The following is an 18328-nucleotide window of genomic DNA, read 5'->3' as shown; positions in this document are numbered from 1 at the left end:
TCCGGTGAAGGGTCATACATGAACAATGTTCTGTAGGGCCAGGCACCATCTGACATCTACTAAACTGTTCATCTTAAAAAAGGAGGATGATTTTTTTTTTCCCCCTCACCAATTTTCCACGTCAAACCATTCTCGGCGTGGCCAATTAAACAAATGCAAAATAGACCAGAACTAATTTTGCCTGAAGGAAAATCCTAACACGCAATGTAAAATAATCCAAGATAGAAAGTGTTGTGACATTACAAGGCTTCATTATTCTCACCTAACCTTCACTCCAAGTAAGAAATTGTCTGTAGAAAGTGCTGAAATATTGGACAGTGACAGTCTCGAGCACCGTGGCCACCATCTTAATATTGTCAGTTATGCTTTTCCTGTGAAGCAGAACATTGAAATGTAGGCCTTCTCTAATCTGCTTACATTCCACATCTGATTTTGCTTAATCTTTTTGGACAGTCATTATAGCAAACTCAACTTCCTTTAAATTGCAATTTCTGGATTCTTTGTTTCAATATGTGATCTATTTTTCCCTTGAACACATACCAGACGAGTTTCAAACATCAATCTTAATTTAAACCTTTGAACTCTTGAGGGCAACATTACAAGGACTTTTGTATTCAATTATGTGACATTCTATCACAATGTGAAGACAATGGTAAGTAAATTTCTCACATGCCCACATAGCTTCCTTTTCGATTACTGTGTAGCTCTTTGTATCTGGTAATAAGTGTGATACATAATAGACTGATCGGTCCGATTTACCATCTCTTTTGCACTCTGAAAATGTACTGTGCCCAGTCCTGTAGAGGATGCATACACTGTTATTATTGTGTGCACTAATATCTGATGACATCAACCCGTCCTTCATTTTTTCCAAATGGTATCTGATGTACTTTTTCCCCAACACCATTGATCGTCTTGGCAGAACAACTGACATAGTGGCTCATTGAGCTCTGTGAAGAAGAATCTTTGTCACTTGCTTCACCAGTCCGATATACCATTGTAACTGTGTGGTGTGACTTGGAGTGAGAAGTTATTTTGTGACTCTGGTCTTCAGTGAATTAACCTTTTCTCTTGTTCTCACTCGCAATGGGCCCCTCAACGGACGAGCTTGGACAATCCTGCCCTATGACCCGGCTGGGTCACTTTCTGTGCCGAGTCTGCACGTCCTCCCCGTGTGTGCGTGGGTTTCCTCCGGTTTCCTCCCACAGTCCAAAGATGTGCAGGTTAGGTGGATTGGCCATGCTAAATTGCCCGTAGTGTCCTAAAGAGTAAGGTTAAGGGGGGGGGGGGGTTATTGGGTTACGGGTATAGGATGGATACGTGGGTTTGAGTAGGGCGATCATTGCTCGGCACAACATCGAGGGCCGAAGGGCTTGTTCTGTGCTGTACTGTTCTATGTTCTATGATGGTTGGCTATGAAAACTTGCACTTTCCTGCCTCAGCATTGCTCTCAGTCTCATGTCAGGCTGAGGCTGGGTGGGTCCATGATTCACCACATCCATGTGGAAAACAACTCAATGCAAGCCCTCAAAAAGATTTGACGTTTTGAGTATGTTCGATTGTGGTAGTCTGTGTAGAGGTATTACGGTACCTAGTAATGCTGGAACACCATTGGTAGATAATGGATGTTTTCTATTGGTCGAGCCTGTATGGTAGCTCCGCGCCCTGCAAGGCGGGGTACAAGAGCCGGTGCCGCCCCAGCAGCTTCCTTTCTGTACCCGGGCTGCTGGGGGAAACATCTAGCTTATTAAAGCCTTTTAGTTGTACTACAACCTCGCTTTAGTAGTCATTGATTGTGCATCAATTTAATAAGCTAGATTTAAAGAATGGAGCTCCGAATCAAGCCGGAGTGTCTGCAACTCAACCCCCACGCAGTAAACTCGGCGGCGACTTTCAAGCACTGGCTTGCGTGCAATGGCTACCTCGGAATGGCAGAAAACACATCCACAAGAGAACAGAAACAGCAGATCCTGCACTCGAGGGTAAACCCAGAAGTCTACACCCTCAAGAGGACGCGGACGACATCGATGCCGCGATGGAGTTGCTGAAAGGACATTACATTCGCCCTGTGAGTCAGGTCTATGCCCGGCATCTACTAGCAACGAGGCGACAAATTCCTGGTGAGTCACTAGAAGAATTCTACCGTTCGCTCCTAGTGTTGGGGAGAAACTGCAGCTGCTCACAAGTTTCAGCAAACGACAACACAACTGTTGACTCGGGACGCTGTCGTTGCGGGCATGCTGTCCTCTCAAATCCGCCAGCGTTTGCTGGAGAAAGAAACTCTAAGCCTCAATGGGGTACGGGCCCTTGCCGGCTCCTTGGAAGTGGCCTCCCAAAACGCCTGCGCCTACACCCCCGACCGCGCGGCAGCCCCCTGGGCAGCGTGAAATCCCTCTGTAGCCGACTCAGAGGCAATGTCCCACACTCCCCCACAAGCTTGCACTGCAAGACGGCCCGGCAACCCTGGGGGGCCCTGCTGCTATTTTTGCGGGCAAGCCAAACACCCCCGACAGGGCTGCCCAGCCCGTTCATCCACCTGTAAAGGGTGCGGCAAAAAGGGCCATTTTGTGGCGGTATGCCAGGCCCGGGCGGTCGCTGTGGTCTCCGGAAGCGAATGCGGACAGCCACTACAACCCTCTCCACAGGCCCGTGCGGCCAGCGAACGCCATCATCTTCCTCCTCCAGGGCCACGTGTGGCCTCCGGGCGCCGCCATCGTGTTCCACGGACGCCGCGGGCGATGGATGGGCACCACCATTTTGTGCACCCACAGCCAAGTGCGACCAGTGGGTGCCGCCATCTTGGATGGACTCCCAGGACCTCAGTGCAGATGACCACACACTGCCCGACGAGAACACCCAGCTGCTGCAATGGTGCTAATCAACGGACACAAGACGTCCTGCTTAAATCGACTCTGGGAGCACGGAGAGCGTCATACACCCCGACACGGTAAGGCGCTGTTCTCTCCCCATCCACCCCGTTAATCAAAAAATCTCCCTGACCTCTGGTTCCCACTCAGTAGAGATAGATAAAGGGGTTCTGTGTAGCAAATCTCATTGTCCAGGGAAGGGAGTTCAAAAATTACTGGCTCTACGTCCTTCCCCACCTCTGCGCAGCCACACTCCTAGGGTTAGACTTCCAGTGCAACCTCCAAAGTCTAACTTTCAAATTCGGCAGCCCTATACCCAGTCACTGTCTGCAGCCTCGCGACCATCAAGGTCGATCCACCTTCCCTGTTTGCAAACCTCACCGTGGATTGCAAACCCATCGCCACCAGGAGCAGACGGTACAGTGTCCAGGACTGGATCTTTATTAGGTCAGAGGTCCAACGGCTACTGAGGGAAGGAGTCATTGAAGCTAGCAACAGTCCCTGGAGAGCTCAAGTAGTGGTGGTAAAGACCGGGGAGAAGAATAGGATGCTACAGTCGGACCATCAACAGGTTTACGCAGCTGGACGCGTACCCTCTCCCCCGCATATCTGACCTGGTAAACAGGATCACGCAATACAAGGTCTTCTCCACGGTGGACCTCAAGTCCGCCTCCCGGATGCTGTCCACTCCATCCGGTCCCTGCTCTGCACCACGTCCCTGCTCTGCACCACGTCCCTGCTCTGCACCACGACCAACCAAACACCTCACGAACGTCTCCTTGTTTTCCCCAGGAAGACCTCGCTCCCAACCTGGCAGGCAGCCCCCGGACCCATCCTGCTCCGAAAACACGTGCGGGCGCACAAGTCGGACCCGTTGGTCGAGAGGGTCCATCTTCTCCACGCTAACCCCCAGTACGCCTACGTGGCAAACCCCAATGGCCGTCAAGACACGGTCTCCCTACGAGACCTACAGATCCCCGCGCAAACCCCCGCCACCAGTCCCACCCCACCGGTGCACCTTACAGCTGCCCCCTTCCCAGGAGGATCAGTTCTTCGCCGATATGGCCCTGTCTAGGCACCCCCCCCCCCCCCCCCCCCCGCCCCCGCCCATTGACGCACCCCCCAGACGCTCCCTTCCCAGATCAATCAGCTTACCCACCAGCGCCGTCTAGGGGTGTTGAAGCTGCCACAGAGATCGAAACCATGCTCCCGGAGTCACAGACGCCCAAACCTCCATCGGCGTCACCACCGATGCTTCGACGATCACAGAGGATGACCAGGGCCCCCGATCGACTGATTGCTTCATTTCAACATGTATATAGTTAATTATAAAATTGCAAATAGTTACAATAATAAGGTAAAACGCTGTACGGAGGCATTACGGTACCTCCATAATCATAACATCTACCACGTTACCATGTTGTAATATGAAGCCACCGCCCCCACCAGACTTTTGTAAAAACAGGGGGTGAATGTGGTAGTCTGTGTAGAGCTATTACGGTACCTAGTAATGCTGGAACACCATTGGTAGATAATGGATGTTTTCTATTGGTCGAGCCTATATGGTAGCTCCGCCCTGCAAGGTGGGGTATAAGAGCCCGTGCCACCCCAGCAGCTTCCTTTCTGTACCCAAGCTGCTGGGGGAAACATCTAGCTTATTAAAGCCTTCAGTTGTACTACAACCTCGCTTTAGTCATCATTGATTGTGCATCAGCGATGTAGGGGAAGCACACATGGTGTTGGTCCTGTAGCCATCTGAGATGGCCACCTGCAAAGGATCATGGGAATTGTGGCCAACCCAGGACTCAGACAGATAGAGAACTTGTGTATTTGCAACCCAGATAGCTAGACCTGATCGAAACCCGCGCTTGTTTGCATTCTAATGGCCCATTTCCCCAGAACAATAGGACTGCACTCAAGAAACCGATACAGCCACAGACTGATCGGCGCCACTCCCTTTACTCAGAGAGCCCAACTGCCAAGGTCAATGACTGCTAAGGACCCGCCCAGCCACCAAGGCACCCACCCCTTTATTGGCTGAAATCAAAGGCAGTGATCGAAGCCCTGTCGAACTATTGGGCCCAAGATTAAGGACCGACCCAAACAGCGTGAAACTCAGAAGGATAAAAAGGAACACAGCCATGTGTTCAGCCTCTTTTGGACCCTGCCTGTGCCAGCCTTCTTTTGGACCCCACCTGTGCCAGCCTCCTTTGAATCCGGCCTGTGCCAGCCCAACTGCAGCATAATGACCAGACAGCCAAGTTCAAGACCAACGATCGCTACCTGACGGATGAGCCCAGCAGAGACAGAGCCACCTCTTTAAACCAGCCACGCGATCAAGATAAAGGCCTTATCCACTTGCACAGTGCCGGTCGCCTGAAGTTAAGCATAGGTTATTGTAGTTTATAGGTGTAGTACAGTGTGCTTGCATGTCGAAGTAACCCTTGTGTGTAAATAAACCATCTTTGAACTTGAACTGACTAACTGTGTGGTCATTTGACCGATATACGGTAAAGCCTTGTGGTTCAGTAAGAGAAACAGAAACACCCACAGTATTGGCGATGCTATTGGGACATAACATCATATCTTAAAAAGAGTCTCAGTATCATACTGGCGACTCTAAAGTGCAACATTATTATAGTGTTCCATTAAATTGGCAACACTCACAACAATCCTTCTTTGAGTTCTTTCTTAATGTGCCAGTATATTGTTATTTGCCGTCGTAAAAAACAATTTAAACACTCAAGGAACAAGTTTTTAAAAAATATGCCGAAAAATTCAAAACATACAGGCCGGAAAATATTAAATGACAAAAGTGTCCCTGCCAAGATGGCTACAGCTAAGATGGCAGCCAGCTCCCCCACACTTCTAACAAACAAAATTCTAGTCACTGCGCTCAACAAACCTACTCGGTCATCTCTTGACACCATTCGTTCAGTTGTCGTCTCACACCAGCACCCTTACTGACATCGAGCCAGCCCTTCTCAGACCACAGGGACCCATAGGGACAGGATCAGTGCACCAGAGACCAGGCTGACTGGAGCAGCGATTAAGGAGAATGCGCCATTGCAGGGCAAAGCCGATGACCTGGAAAACGCGATCAGGATGACAAAGCCTACACATTGTTGATATACCAGAAGTGACTGAAGGTTGAACTCCAACACAGCTTGTTAGAATTATTCAAAAAGGTGGTGGGCGAATATACATTCCTTAAACCCCCAGAGCTAGACCAAGCTCATCATACCCTCCAGCCGAAATCTTGCCCTGGTGACCCCCCGTGAGCCATTGTGGTCCGCTTCCATTATGAGAGCACCGTGATGTTACTTACCAGGGCCACTCAATCAGAATCTACCAAGTCATGAGTGCAGACCTGGCAAGGTGGCATGCAGCATTGAACAACATCAAGTCCATGCTGTAGGAAGGAATTGGCTTACGGCTGATTCACCCTGCCCATCTCCACATCATATTTAACAGAGAATATTACTTCTTTGTCGCACCAGCTAAGACAGATTCTTTCCTTCAGCGGCACATACTTAATTCTTGACAGTCTTACTAAGTTTGTGGTTTTGTACTTGGGTATCATGTGTTTTGAACACCTGTATAGGCCATTTAACATTCCCAAAATGAAGGGCATGTTCGACAAGTGTGTTTCCACTCGACCTCTACAACATGGTTAGACCAAGCAACTTTTCAATGGCGTATTATCTAATGTAACTCATATTGGGGTATGCACCATAAACAAGGTTAGTTAGTGAACTGATGCATACAAGATGGAATACCTGTCGCTCATCTTGTTTAGAATGGCGAGCTTAAGATTTGATTCATAGTTTTATTTAGTTAAAGGTTTATTATCACACTTTTGTTTTTGTTCTAGTGGTTCGGGAGTGAAATGATTGTTCTGGGGATGGTGTGGGGGTGGTAGGGATTTCCTGCATTGACAGTAATCGTTAACGGTAGGGTTCTTGGCAATGTAGAGGAGCAGAGAAATCTTGGGGTCTATGTTCATAGATCTTTGAAAGTTGCCACTCAAGTGGATAGAGCTGTGAAGAAGGCCTATGGTGTGCTAGCGTTCATTAGCAGAGGGATCGAATTTAAGAGCTGTGAGGTGATGATGCAGCTGTACAAAACCTTGGTCAGGCCACATTTGGAGCACTGTGTGCAATTCTGGTCACCTCATTTTAGGAAGGATGTGGAAGCTTTGGAAAAGGTGCAAAGGAGATTTACCAGGATGTTGCCTGGAATGGAGAGTAGGTCTTATGAGGAAAGGTTGAGGGTGCTAGGCCTTTTCTCATTGGAACGGAGAAGGATGAGGGCCGACTTGATAGAGGTTTATAAGATGATCAGGGGAATAGATAGAGTAGACAGTCAGAGACTTTTTCCCCGGGTGGAACAAACCATTACAAGGGGACATAAATTTAAGGTAAATGGTGGAAGATATAGGGGGGGGGGGGATGTCAGAGGTAGGTTCTTTACCCAGAGAGTAGTGGGGGCATGGAAGGCACTGCCCGTGGAAGTAGTTGAGCTGGAAACATTAGGGACCTTCAAGCGGCTATTGGATAGGTATATGGATTAGGGTAGAATAATGGAGTGTAGATTAATTTGTTCTTAAGGGCAGCACGGTAGCATTGTGGATAGCACAATTGCTTCACAGCTCCAGGGTCTCAGGTTCGATTTCGGCTTGGGTCACTGTGTGTGTGGAGTCTGCACATCCTCCCCACGTGTGTGCATGGGTTTCCTCCGGGTACTCCGGTTTCCTCCCACCGTCCAAAGATGTGCAGGTTGGGTGGATTGGCCATGATGAATTGCCCATAGTGTCCAAAATTCTATGATCTATGATTAACCTACGACAAAAGTTTGGCACAACATCGTGAGCCGAAGGGCCTGTTCTGTATTTCTCTATCATGCAAATGGATCCTTTTGGCTTTACTTTCTTTTCCATTCAATTTACTGATCCTTTTATTAAGTATTCCTGTATGTATGACTAGCTTAGGCGGTCAGGGTGGTGCAGGGTTCTCAATCAGATTAGTCACTTGGAATGTTAGGGAGTTGAATGGCACAGTAAAGCATTCTAAAGTGTTATCACATCTCAAGAGCTTTGATTGATATTTAGTCACATGCACCAAAGTACAGTGAAAAGTATTTTTCTGCGGCCGAGGGAACGTACACAGATGTTGCATTCCTTCATGAAATGTATCTTCATGTTAGCGATCACACCAGATTACTGAAAACATTGGTTGGCTAGTTGTTTCACTCCAGGTTTGATGGCAGAGCTAGGTGGACAGCAATTTTGATTAACAAAAGAATGCAGTTCTCCCCCTTAAATTTAATCTCAGACTCTAGTGGACATTATTATACAAAGGTTACTGGCACATTTTTTAAAACCCCTGTAGTTTTGGTGAGCATCTATATCTATGCCCCCAACTGGGATAATACAAAATTTATCATATTTTATCTTCCCTTCCTAATCTAGACACCCAACATCTTTTGTTTCCAGAGGGGATCTAAATGGTGTTACAGAATCAAAGCAGGATAACTCCAGATCCACCTTCTCCGGTGTTTCCAAGGCTCTTTTCAACTTCATGACTCAAATGGGTTGTGTGGACCATTGGTGTTTCCTCCACAAGAACACAAGGGACATTTCCTACTTCTCTCATGTCCACCATGCTTACTCACATCAACTATTTTTCTTTTGGATAGAGCTCTTCTCCCCACAGATCAAACTGCCAGGTATTCTGCCATAGTTGTATCAGACCAGGTGCCCCATGCCCTTGACCTGGCTCATAGGTCCAAACCCAATGTCCAGCCTCCATGGAGATTTGACACAACCCTACTCTGACCAGAATTTTTGTAAAGTACTTTGTGCTTTGGAGTAGCTGTTAATTCTTCCAGAGCCTTCAGCTCTGTCCCTCCTGGTCCATGTAGCTTTTTGTAGGATGGTTGAAGAAGTCTCTTGTTTAGCAATAGTTCAGTGTCTGAAAGAACTGAAACTACTGCTCCATATCCAATTTCAAAGTGTGTCCTATGATCGTTTGCCAGGATTTATGCATTTAGTACCCAATTCATTTTCTCCAATTAAGGGGCAATTTAGCATGGCAAATCCACCTACCCTGCACATCTTTGGGTTCTGGGGGCGAAACCCACACAAAACGGAGAATGTGCGAACTCCACAAGGACAGTGACCCAGAGCCAGGATTAAACCTGGGACCTCAGTAGAGTGAGGCAGCCGTGCTAACCACTGCACCGCCGTGCTGCCCTCCGTTTCTTTAATCTGTCCCAAGAAGGGTTATTCCTATGGACATCGTGGACTCTTTCTTTTTAAATAAAGCTTTTTCCTTTGGAGTATTCTGCCCATGTTTTCCTGTGGCAACATACAGCCTAGAAATGGTCCATTTTTTTCTACCAATGGTATTCTTTGGCAGGACAAGCCCAGTGTCTTTCTCTTCCACATCAGCTAGTCTGCTGCTATTAATTGCTTTTCATGTCACATGTGTCGCCTTCTCAGTTTTCCCTTTCTTAGGTCTGACAAATTCAACTTCATCTGTTACTTTGGGATTCAGTCTGTTTCTCTTGTCCTCTAATTACCATTCAGTTCTGCCTCCTAATCATAGTTTGTCCATTTATTTCAATCGCCTTCATCAAGTCTTCCTGGAACTGCAAGTCATCTGATCATGATTCAGCCATTACAAATCTTTGATAAATGTATCAATGCTGTTCTCCATGTCTCAGGACACATTTATTAAACGTTGCGTGTTCCGCAAAAGGTATTATTGCAGAGATTGAAATATGTCTTCGATACATCAATGACTTTGGCATTTATGACATACCATTATCGATCCCCAGGGTTACTAAAATGCCATCTGCAAAGTCACCCATTGTGTACAAAAGTGTACTGACCTGCTTACAGTCTGGCATGCTGCAAGACTGAATACAGCTTGAAATTGAGGAAACACTGGCCATGTTTCTGCCCAATTTAGGTCTGCAATTTTCTTGAAACTATCCCATAGAGGTAGAGATTTTTCTAACATCATTTTGGGCTGCATAAGTTTCAATATCTCCCAAACACTGCTGGCTGAAAATACTAAACTTTATGAAGATTTATAGTTATGAGAACACTTCCTTACACTAGCTTCTTCCCATGCTGCTTTCTCCTAGACCCTCTCAGATCACAAGTTTGTCACTTCCTTCTATGACATCACAGACTATGACAGATACCCTTTATGGGACTTAGTCTAACATACTCCATTATACTAAATTTGAATGAAGGAATATCTTAAGTTTGTTGACGACACTAAATTAGGTAGCCCCATAAATAATGTAGATAAATGCCGAAAATTACAAAGGGACATTGATTAGATGAACTGAGTGGAGAAAATTATGGCAAATGTGTTCAGTATGGGGAAGCGCAAGGTCATTCACTATGGAACCAAGAAAGATGAGTCTAGTTATTTTGTAACAAAAACAGAAGGGACTAGGAAAGCTCAGCAGGTCTAGTAACAACCGTGGGGAGAGTAACACAACTGAGTCCAATATGACTCAGTCCAAAGATGTGCGGGTTAGGTGGATTGGCCATGGTAAATTGCCCGTAGTGTAAGGTTAATGGGGGGATTGTTGGGTTACGGGTATACGGGTTACGTGGGTTTAAAGTAGGGTGATCATTGTTCGGCACAACATTGAGGGCCGAAGGGCCTGTTCTGTGCTGTACTGTTCTATGTTCTATGTTCTATGACTCTTTGGAACCCTAGTCATTTTATAAATGGCCAGAAGCTAGGAACTAAGATTGAGATATTTAGGGTTCTAAGTACAAAAAATCATTAAAAGCTAGTGTATGGTACAAACTCGGTAAGGCTCATGAGGTGTTGGTTTTGACTTTAAGAGGACCGGACTACAAAGTGGAATAAGTTGATACAAGTGTACAGAGCTCTGGGTACACCCTTATCTCTATAATGATCTCTAATATTTATTAGTGTCACAAGCAGGCTCACATTAACACTGTAGGCTTACATTAACATGTTTGATTCCCACCTTGGGTCACTGTCTGTGCAGAGTCTGCACGTTCTCCCGTGTCTGCGTGGGTTTCCTCCAGGTGCTCCGGTTTCCTCTCACAAGTCCCAAAAGACATGCTTGTTAAGCAAATTGGGCATTCTGAATTCTGCCTCCCAAACAGGCACCGGAATGTGGCGACCAGGGTCTTTTCACAATAACTTAATTGCAGTGTTAATGTAAGCCTACTTGTGACAATAAAGATGATTTTTTTTAAATCAAGGGCTATGAAGTCAAGGCAGGTATAAAGAGTTAAAATACGGAGAAGCCATGATCCAGCGGCACTCTGTAGCAGGCTCAAGGTGATTTAATAACCCAGTGCTATTCCCATGTTCTCACATCATTCCATTCTCTATCATTATTTCCTGCAACATCGTTAAAGTGTCCAGTGTCACAAGGTACCAAAACTGCATACTGGAATGATGCGTGGTGGTAGATCAGCTTTGAATTTCAGAGACAAGGGGCACGATTCTCCCAGCCGCGCGCTGGGCCGGAGAATCACCGCAACCACGCCACGCCGCCCTGACGCGCGATTCTCTGAGGTGCGGAGAATCGGCACCATTTGCGCCGGCGCATTTGGCACAGCGCCGGTCGCGGGCCGCTATCCCGGCCGGGCTGCCAATTCTTCGGCCTGGATAGGCCGAGCAGCCACGCGGAAACGGCAGAGTCCCTCCGGCGCCATTCACCCCTGGTTGCTGCCGGCGGGAACTCTGCAGGAAGGGTCGGGGGGCGGCCTGTGCGGTGAGGAAAAGCGCTCCTTCACCGGGGGGGGGGGGGGGGGGGGGGGGGGGGGGGGGCTCCGATAGGGTTTGCCCCGCGATCAGGGCTCACCGATCGGCGGGCCAGCCTCTCCCCCACCCCCCCCCCCCAAATGGGCCTACTTTGCTCCGCTTCCGGCCCCAGAATCCCCACGCCATGTTGCGTAGGGGCCGGTGCACTGAAGAAGTCCCACACGCATGCGCTGGTTGGCGCAACCCAACTGCGCATGCACGGGTTGGCGCAGCCCCCATTTGACACCGGGAAGGGAGGCTGGAGCAGCATGAACCGCCCCAGCATCGTTCAGTAGTCCCTGCGCCCATTTCGCGCCATCGTGTCCATTTTGGAGAATCGCACCCAAGGTGAATGGGGAAGGAAAGAGATATAATGCTGTTTTCTTGGATCCTTGTCCCATCCAGCAGCCTTGAAGGAATGACTACAGGCCCTTGCCAGTGCTTTACTAAGCCAACTCGGCCAAGGGTCAAAATACCAAGTGTGAAGAAATCTGGCACCAGTCAATGGTTAGATCGATAGCGATTAAAAAAAAAAAGCGATATCTGGTCTGTGTAAAATTTCACCTTCCACCCACCCCCACATCCACTGACCATTTCCCATTGAACTCCTATTACGTCACTTATTTTAGTCTTACAGCCTCATTACCTTGTTTTTACAACCACATTCCACCTCCAATTACACTTGTCTATCCTGCTCACTGTAAAACTCTCTCCTTCCCTCGCCCACAAACCATAACTCTCCATTGTTACAATTCATCTTCCTCCCACTAACTCTTCCTCTCCCCACCATGACACCCTACCTCCCTCTTCACACCCTCCCGCGTGATACCCCATCCAAACCACCCCCTCCCTCGTGACACCCTTTCCAGCCCCCGCCCATCTGTGACATTACTTTCAACACCCCCTCCTCACTGTGGCACCTCTTCCTTCAAACACCCAGCCCCTCCAACCACCACTTCCTGTGACACCCCCTCCTCCAATCAGCCCCTCCCTCCCTATGGCATCCCCTCCTCCAACCAGCCCCTTCCTGTAACACCCCCCTCCTCCAATCAGCCCCTCCCTCCCTGTGGCACCCCCTCTCTCAGAAACCCCCTCCTCCAACCAGCTCATACTTCGCTGTGACACCCTCTAACCACTCCCCTCCACCAATCAAACCCTCCCTCTCTTCCTGTGACACCCTCTGTATCTGCCGCTCCCTGTGGCACCCCCTCCTCCAACCAGCCCCTCCCTGTGACACCCCCGTCTTCCAACCAGCCCCTCCCACCATGACACCCCCCTCCTCCAACCAGCCACTGCCACCCTGTGACACCCCCTCCTCCAACCAGCCCTCACTCCATGACAAACCCACCTCCAACCAGACCCTCCCTCCCTGACACCCCCAGCCTCTCCCTGCCTGTGACACCCCCTCCTCCAACCAGCCCACCCTCCCTGTGGCATCCCCTCCTCCAACCAGCCCCTCCCTCCCTGACACCCACCCAGCCCCTCCCCCCCTCTGACACCCCCTCCTCCAACCCCTCCCTCCCTGACACCCACCCAGCCCCTCCCCCCTCCCTCTGACACCCCTTCCTCCAACCAGCCCACCCCTCCCTGTGGCATGCCCTCCTCCAACCAGCCCCTCCCTCCGACACCCACCCGGCCCCTCCCCCCTCCCTGTGACACCCCCTCCTCCAACCAGTCCCCCCTCCCTGTGACACACCTCCTCCAACCAGAACCTCCCTCCCCGACACCCCGCTCCAACCAGCCCCTCCCTCCCCGACACCCCCCTCCAACCAGCCCCTCCCTCCCCGACACCCCCCCTCCAACCAGCCCCTCCCTCCCTCCCTGACACCCCCCTCCAACCAGCCCCTCCCTCCGACACCCCCCTCCAATCAGCCCCTCCCTCCGACACCCCCCTCCAACCAGCCCCTCCCTCCGAAACCCCCCTCCAACCAGCCCCTCCCTCCTGACCCACCCTCCAACCAGCCTCCCCTCCCTGACTCCCCCTCCAACCAGCCCTCCCTCCCTGACTCCCCCCTCCAACCAGCCCTCCTCCTGAACCCCCTCCAACCAGCCCTCCCTCCCTGACACCCCCCCCTCCAACTAGCCCTCCCTCCTGACACCCCCCCTCAACCAGCCCCTCCTCCCTGACACCCCCCTCCAACCAGCCCCCCTCCCGACACCACCCTCCAACCAGCCCTCCTCCCTGACCCCCCCTCCAACCAGCCCCTCCTCCTGACACCCCCCTCCAACCAGCCCCTCCCTCCCTGACACCCCCCCCCTCCAACTAGCCCCTCCCTCCCTGACACCCCCCTCCAACCAGCCCCTCCCCCTCCCTGACACCCCCCTCCAACCAGCCCCTCCCTCCCTGACACCCTCCAACCAGCCCCTCCCTCCTGACCCCCCCTCCACCCACCCCTCCCTGACACCCCCCTCCAACCAGCCCCTCCCTGACACCCCCCCCTCCAACCAGCCCCTCCCTCCCTGACCCCCCCCTCCAACCAGCCCCTCCCTCCAACCAGCCCCTCCTACCGACACCCCCCCTCCAACAGCCCCTCCCTCCTGACACCCCCCCTCCAACCAGCCCCTCCCCTCCCTGACACCCCCCCTCCAACCAGCCCCTCCCTCCCTGACACCCCCCTCCAACCAGCCCCTCCCTCCCTGACACCCCCCTCCAACCAGCCCCTCCCTCCTTGACACCCCCCTCCAACCAGCCCCTCCCTCCCTGACACCCCCCCCCCTCCAACCAGCCCCTCCCTCCCTGACACCCCCCCTCCAACCAGCCCCTCCCTCCCTGACACCCCCCTCCAACCAGCCCCTCCCTCCCTGACACCCCCCTCCAACCAGCCCCTCCCTCCCTGACACCCCCCTCCAACCAGCCCCTCCCTCCTTGACACCCCCCTCCAACCAGCCCCCTCCCTGACACCCCCCCTCCAACCAGCCCCTCCCTCCCTGACACCCCCCCCAACCAGCCCCTCCCTCCCTGACACCCCCCTCCAACCAGCCCCTCCCTCCCTGACACACCCCCCTCCAACCAGCCCCTCCCTCCCTGACACCCCCCCCTCCAACCAGCCCCTCCCCCCCGACAACCCCCTCCCCTCTAATCGCCTCCCACCCCCTCCCTGTGACCCCCCACCCCTCCCAGGGACCCCCCACCCCTCCCAGGTCGGCCATCAGCTGCCCAATGACTGTGATAGATGTAAAATACCTGGAATACAGTCCTGTCATCAAACTCATACAGGGCTCAGCACCCTGAAGGGTGCTTTAAGAAGGCAGCTGATGTCTTTTTTAACGCTAAGGACTTTTAAAAAAGCAGCAGGAGGAAGAATTTAAACAAAATCCACAATTCCGGTGCCCCCCATCTCCGCACATATATCTTCCATCTGTGATTTCCAAATCAGAGAGCCCGGGATTTCGCCGCATTAATAAATGGTTCCCGGCTACAGATTAAACCCTCCCCGTCCACACAAAACTAACAAGCCCCGCACTCAGCCCACATCTCCAACGCAGTCACCGCTCCCGGCTTGATCCAGGCTGACCTACCGTGCAGGAAGGCGTGTGTATCTGGCTGCTTCCCCGCTCTCTGCTCAGGTCTCTCCGCAGCTTTGATCAGCTGCAGACAGCGGAAATACATCACGTCGCCAGCCTGGCCAGTGGCAGATACATCAGCAGCTCCACAGCGTCAGCCCCGTCACTCAGAGCATCCACTAAACAGGAGGACCAGATATCCAGCAGCCACTCAGCCCCAACACAGGAGCCAGTGCTGCTGACAGCTGGGGCACAGCAAGCTACCTGCCCGGCATTGTTCTGGAATTAAAGATTAGCCTCCAGACTCTGTTATGACGAACCCAGGGGGCAAATCATAGAGACATTGCTTTTCCACTTGTTTTTAAGTGTTATTAAGAATCCTTTGACCCTCCAATTATCCAATTGCAAAGAGGCATTGAGAGGAGGGCAGGTGGATTTCAATGTGGGCATCCATTTTGTTAGGGTGGATCCCAGTAATTTTCCCTGCTGAGGTGAGAGTGACTGGCTGCCCTTGACATCAAGGCAGTAGTTGACCGAGTGTAGCATCAGGGAGCCCCAGCCAAACTAGCCAATGGAAATCGGGAGCAAACTCTCCAGTAGTTGGATTGGATTGGATTTGTTTATTGTCACGTGTACCGAGGTACAGTGAAAAGTATTTTTCTGCAAGCAGCTCAACAGATCATTCAGTACATGGAAGAAAAGGGAATTAAACAAAATTCAAGAAAATACATGAGAATACATAATAGGGCAACACAAGATATACAATGTAACGACATAAGCATTGGCATCGGTTGAAGCATACAGGGTGTAGTGTTAATGAGGTCAGTCAATAAGAGGGTCATTTAGGAGTCTGGTGACAGTGGGGAAGAAGCTGTTTTCGAGTCTTCGTGCGTGTTCTCAGACTTCTGAATCTCCTGCCTGATGGAAGAAGTTGGAAAAGTGAGTAAGCCGGGTGGGAGGGATCCTTGATTATGCTGCCCGCTTTCCCCAGGCAGCAGGAGGTGTAGATGGAGTCCATGGATAGGAGGCTGGTTCGTGTGATGGACTTGGCGGTGTTCACGACTCTCTGAAGTTTCTTGCGGTCCTGGGCTGAGCAGTTGCCATACCAGGCTGTGCTGCAGCTCGATAGGATGCTTTCTATAGTGCATCTGTAAAAGTTGGTAAGGGTTAATGTGGACATGCCGAACTTCCTTAGTTTCCTGAGGAAGTATAGGCGCTGTTGTGCTTTCTTGGTGATAGCGTCGACGTGAGTGGACCAGGACAGATTTTTGGTGATGTGCACCCCTAGGAATTTGAAACTGCTAACCATCTCCACCTCGGCCCCGTTGATGCTGACAGGGGTGTGTACAGTACTTTGCTTCCTGAAGTCGATGACCAGCTCTTTAGTTTTGCTGGCATTGAGGGAGAGATTGTTGTTGTTACACCACTCCACTAGGTTCTCTATCTCCCTCCTGTATTCGGACACGTCGTTATTCGAGATCCGGCCCACTATGGTCGTATCATCAGCAAACTTGTAGATGGAGTTGGAACCAAGTTTTGCCATGCAGTCGTGTGTGTACAGGGAGTAGAGTAGGGGGCTAAGTGCACAGCCTTGCGGGACACCGGTATTGAGGACTATTGCGGAGGAGGTGTTGTTGTTCATTCTTACTGATTGTGGTCTGTTGGTCAGAAAGTCAAGGATCCAGTTGCAGAGTGGAGAGCCAAGTCCTAGGTTTTGGAGCTTTGATATGAGCTTGGCTGGGATTATGGTGTTGAAGGCGGAGCTGTAGTCAATAAATAGGAGTCTGATGTAGGAGTCCTTATTTTCGAGATGCTCTAGGGATGAGTGTAGGGCCAGGGAAATGATGTCTGATGTGGACCGGTTGCGACGGTATGCGAATTGAAGTGGGTCAAGGCGTTCCGGGAGTATGGAGGTGATGCGCTTCATGATCAGCCTCTCGAAGCACTTCATTACAACTGACGTCAGGGCCACTGGGCGATAGTTATTGAGGCATGTTGCCTGGTTCTTCTTTGGTACCGGTATGATGGTGGTCGTCTTGAAGCAGGTGGGGACCTCGGAGTGGAGTAGGGATAGGTTAAAGATGTCTGTGAATACCCCTGCCAGCTGGTATGCGCAGGCTCTGAGTGCACGACCAGGGATCCCTACCACAAAGAAAGGTGGTTGTGGTTGTTGGAGGTCAATTGAAGAAGCAAAAGTTAATGAGGAGAAACATTTTTTGTGCGCAGCGAGTGAGCTTTGATGCAGGACCACATCTGAAGTGAAACACAGCCAGTGAGTGTGGTTAGGGCTGTAGGGATTCTATGATTCTATAGCAACAGTAAGGATAGTGAAGATCTCTATAATATTTCCACAGGATCCCAGCATGTTCAAGCAAAGGAAGCAGTCAGCTAGATATTGAGGCCAATGATCTAGCCATCTCATTGAAACATGTAAGGTCTGAGCGGACTTGACAGGGTATATGGGAAGAGGATGTTTCTTCTCGTGGGAGAATTGAGAACTAGTGGGGAACAATTTAAAAATATGCGGTTTCTCATTTAAGACGGAGCTGAAGAGGAATTTATTTTCTCATAAGGTTGGTAATCTTTGGAATTCTCTTCCACAGCAAGCAATGGAGGGTGGATCATTGAATATATTTGAGTTGGGCAGATATTTAATTGACAAGGGACACGATAAGAGCACCGGGATCTGCACTGGTTACTTATCAGGAAAGGCCAAAATCGAGATTTGCGGCATGCGCGATTCTGTTTGCTATCTAACCGGCTCACTCCCGATGGCAAGTTACCAATCTCGCTCAAGTATAGCGAGCATATCGTTAACCCTAATTTGCATTAATTTCATTTGCGAGATTGAAGTCGAATGTAACAGCCTCCCAGGAATTAACTGGCTCCCCAGCGAGAAATCACACATGCAAAATTTTGCACTCCTTTTTTAAAATGTGAAGCTGACGTAATAGCTGCTGAGGGGCACTGAGGAGATGAGTAGCCATTTCCATTTTTGGGCATGCAGCTCAAGGTCACGAGCTGCCACCCCAGTGGTCAGGTGGGGAGGGGGGGTGACCCCACCTGAGCTTTGACAAAGGGTCATCTGGACTCGAAACGTTAGCTCTTTTCTATCCCTACAGATGCTGTCAGACTTGCTGAGATTTT

At 50.6% G+C, this 18328-nt stretch overlaps 1 protein-coding gene across 2 annotated transcripts in view; it reads right to left on the bottom strand.

Annotated features, from left to right (window-relative positions):
• Window positions 1-15647, bottom strand: part of LOC119967470 (UPF0500 protein C1orf216 homolog) — a 32558-nt gene extending 16911 nt beyond the window's left edge. The window contains exon 1 of one of the 2 annotated variants that reach the window (XM_038800043.1): window positions 15197-15647. Coding sequence is in view for 1 of the 2 variants with exons in the window: in XM_038800052.1 (XP_038655980.1) it covers window positions 15197-15287 (91 nt within the window). In the remaining variant the exon portion in view is untranslated. The remainder of the gene's footprint in view (window positions 1-15196) is intronic. The other variant, XM_038800052.1, reaches the window with a different exon arrangement.
• Between the last annotated feature and the right edge of the window lie 2681 nt (window positions 15648-18328).

The sequence above is a fragment of the Scyliorhinus canicula genome, chromosome 1 (assembly GCF_902713615.1).
Source record: "Scyliorhinus canicula chromosome 1, sScyCan1.1, whole genome shotgun sequence".
Classification (NCBI taxonomy): domain Eukaryota; kingdom Metazoa; phylum Chordata; class Chondrichthyes; order Carcharhiniformes; family Scyliorhinidae; genus Scyliorhinus; species Scyliorhinus canicula.
Note: the sequence above shows the minus strand (reverse complement) of the source record. Positions and strands in the feature narration are given on the sequence as shown.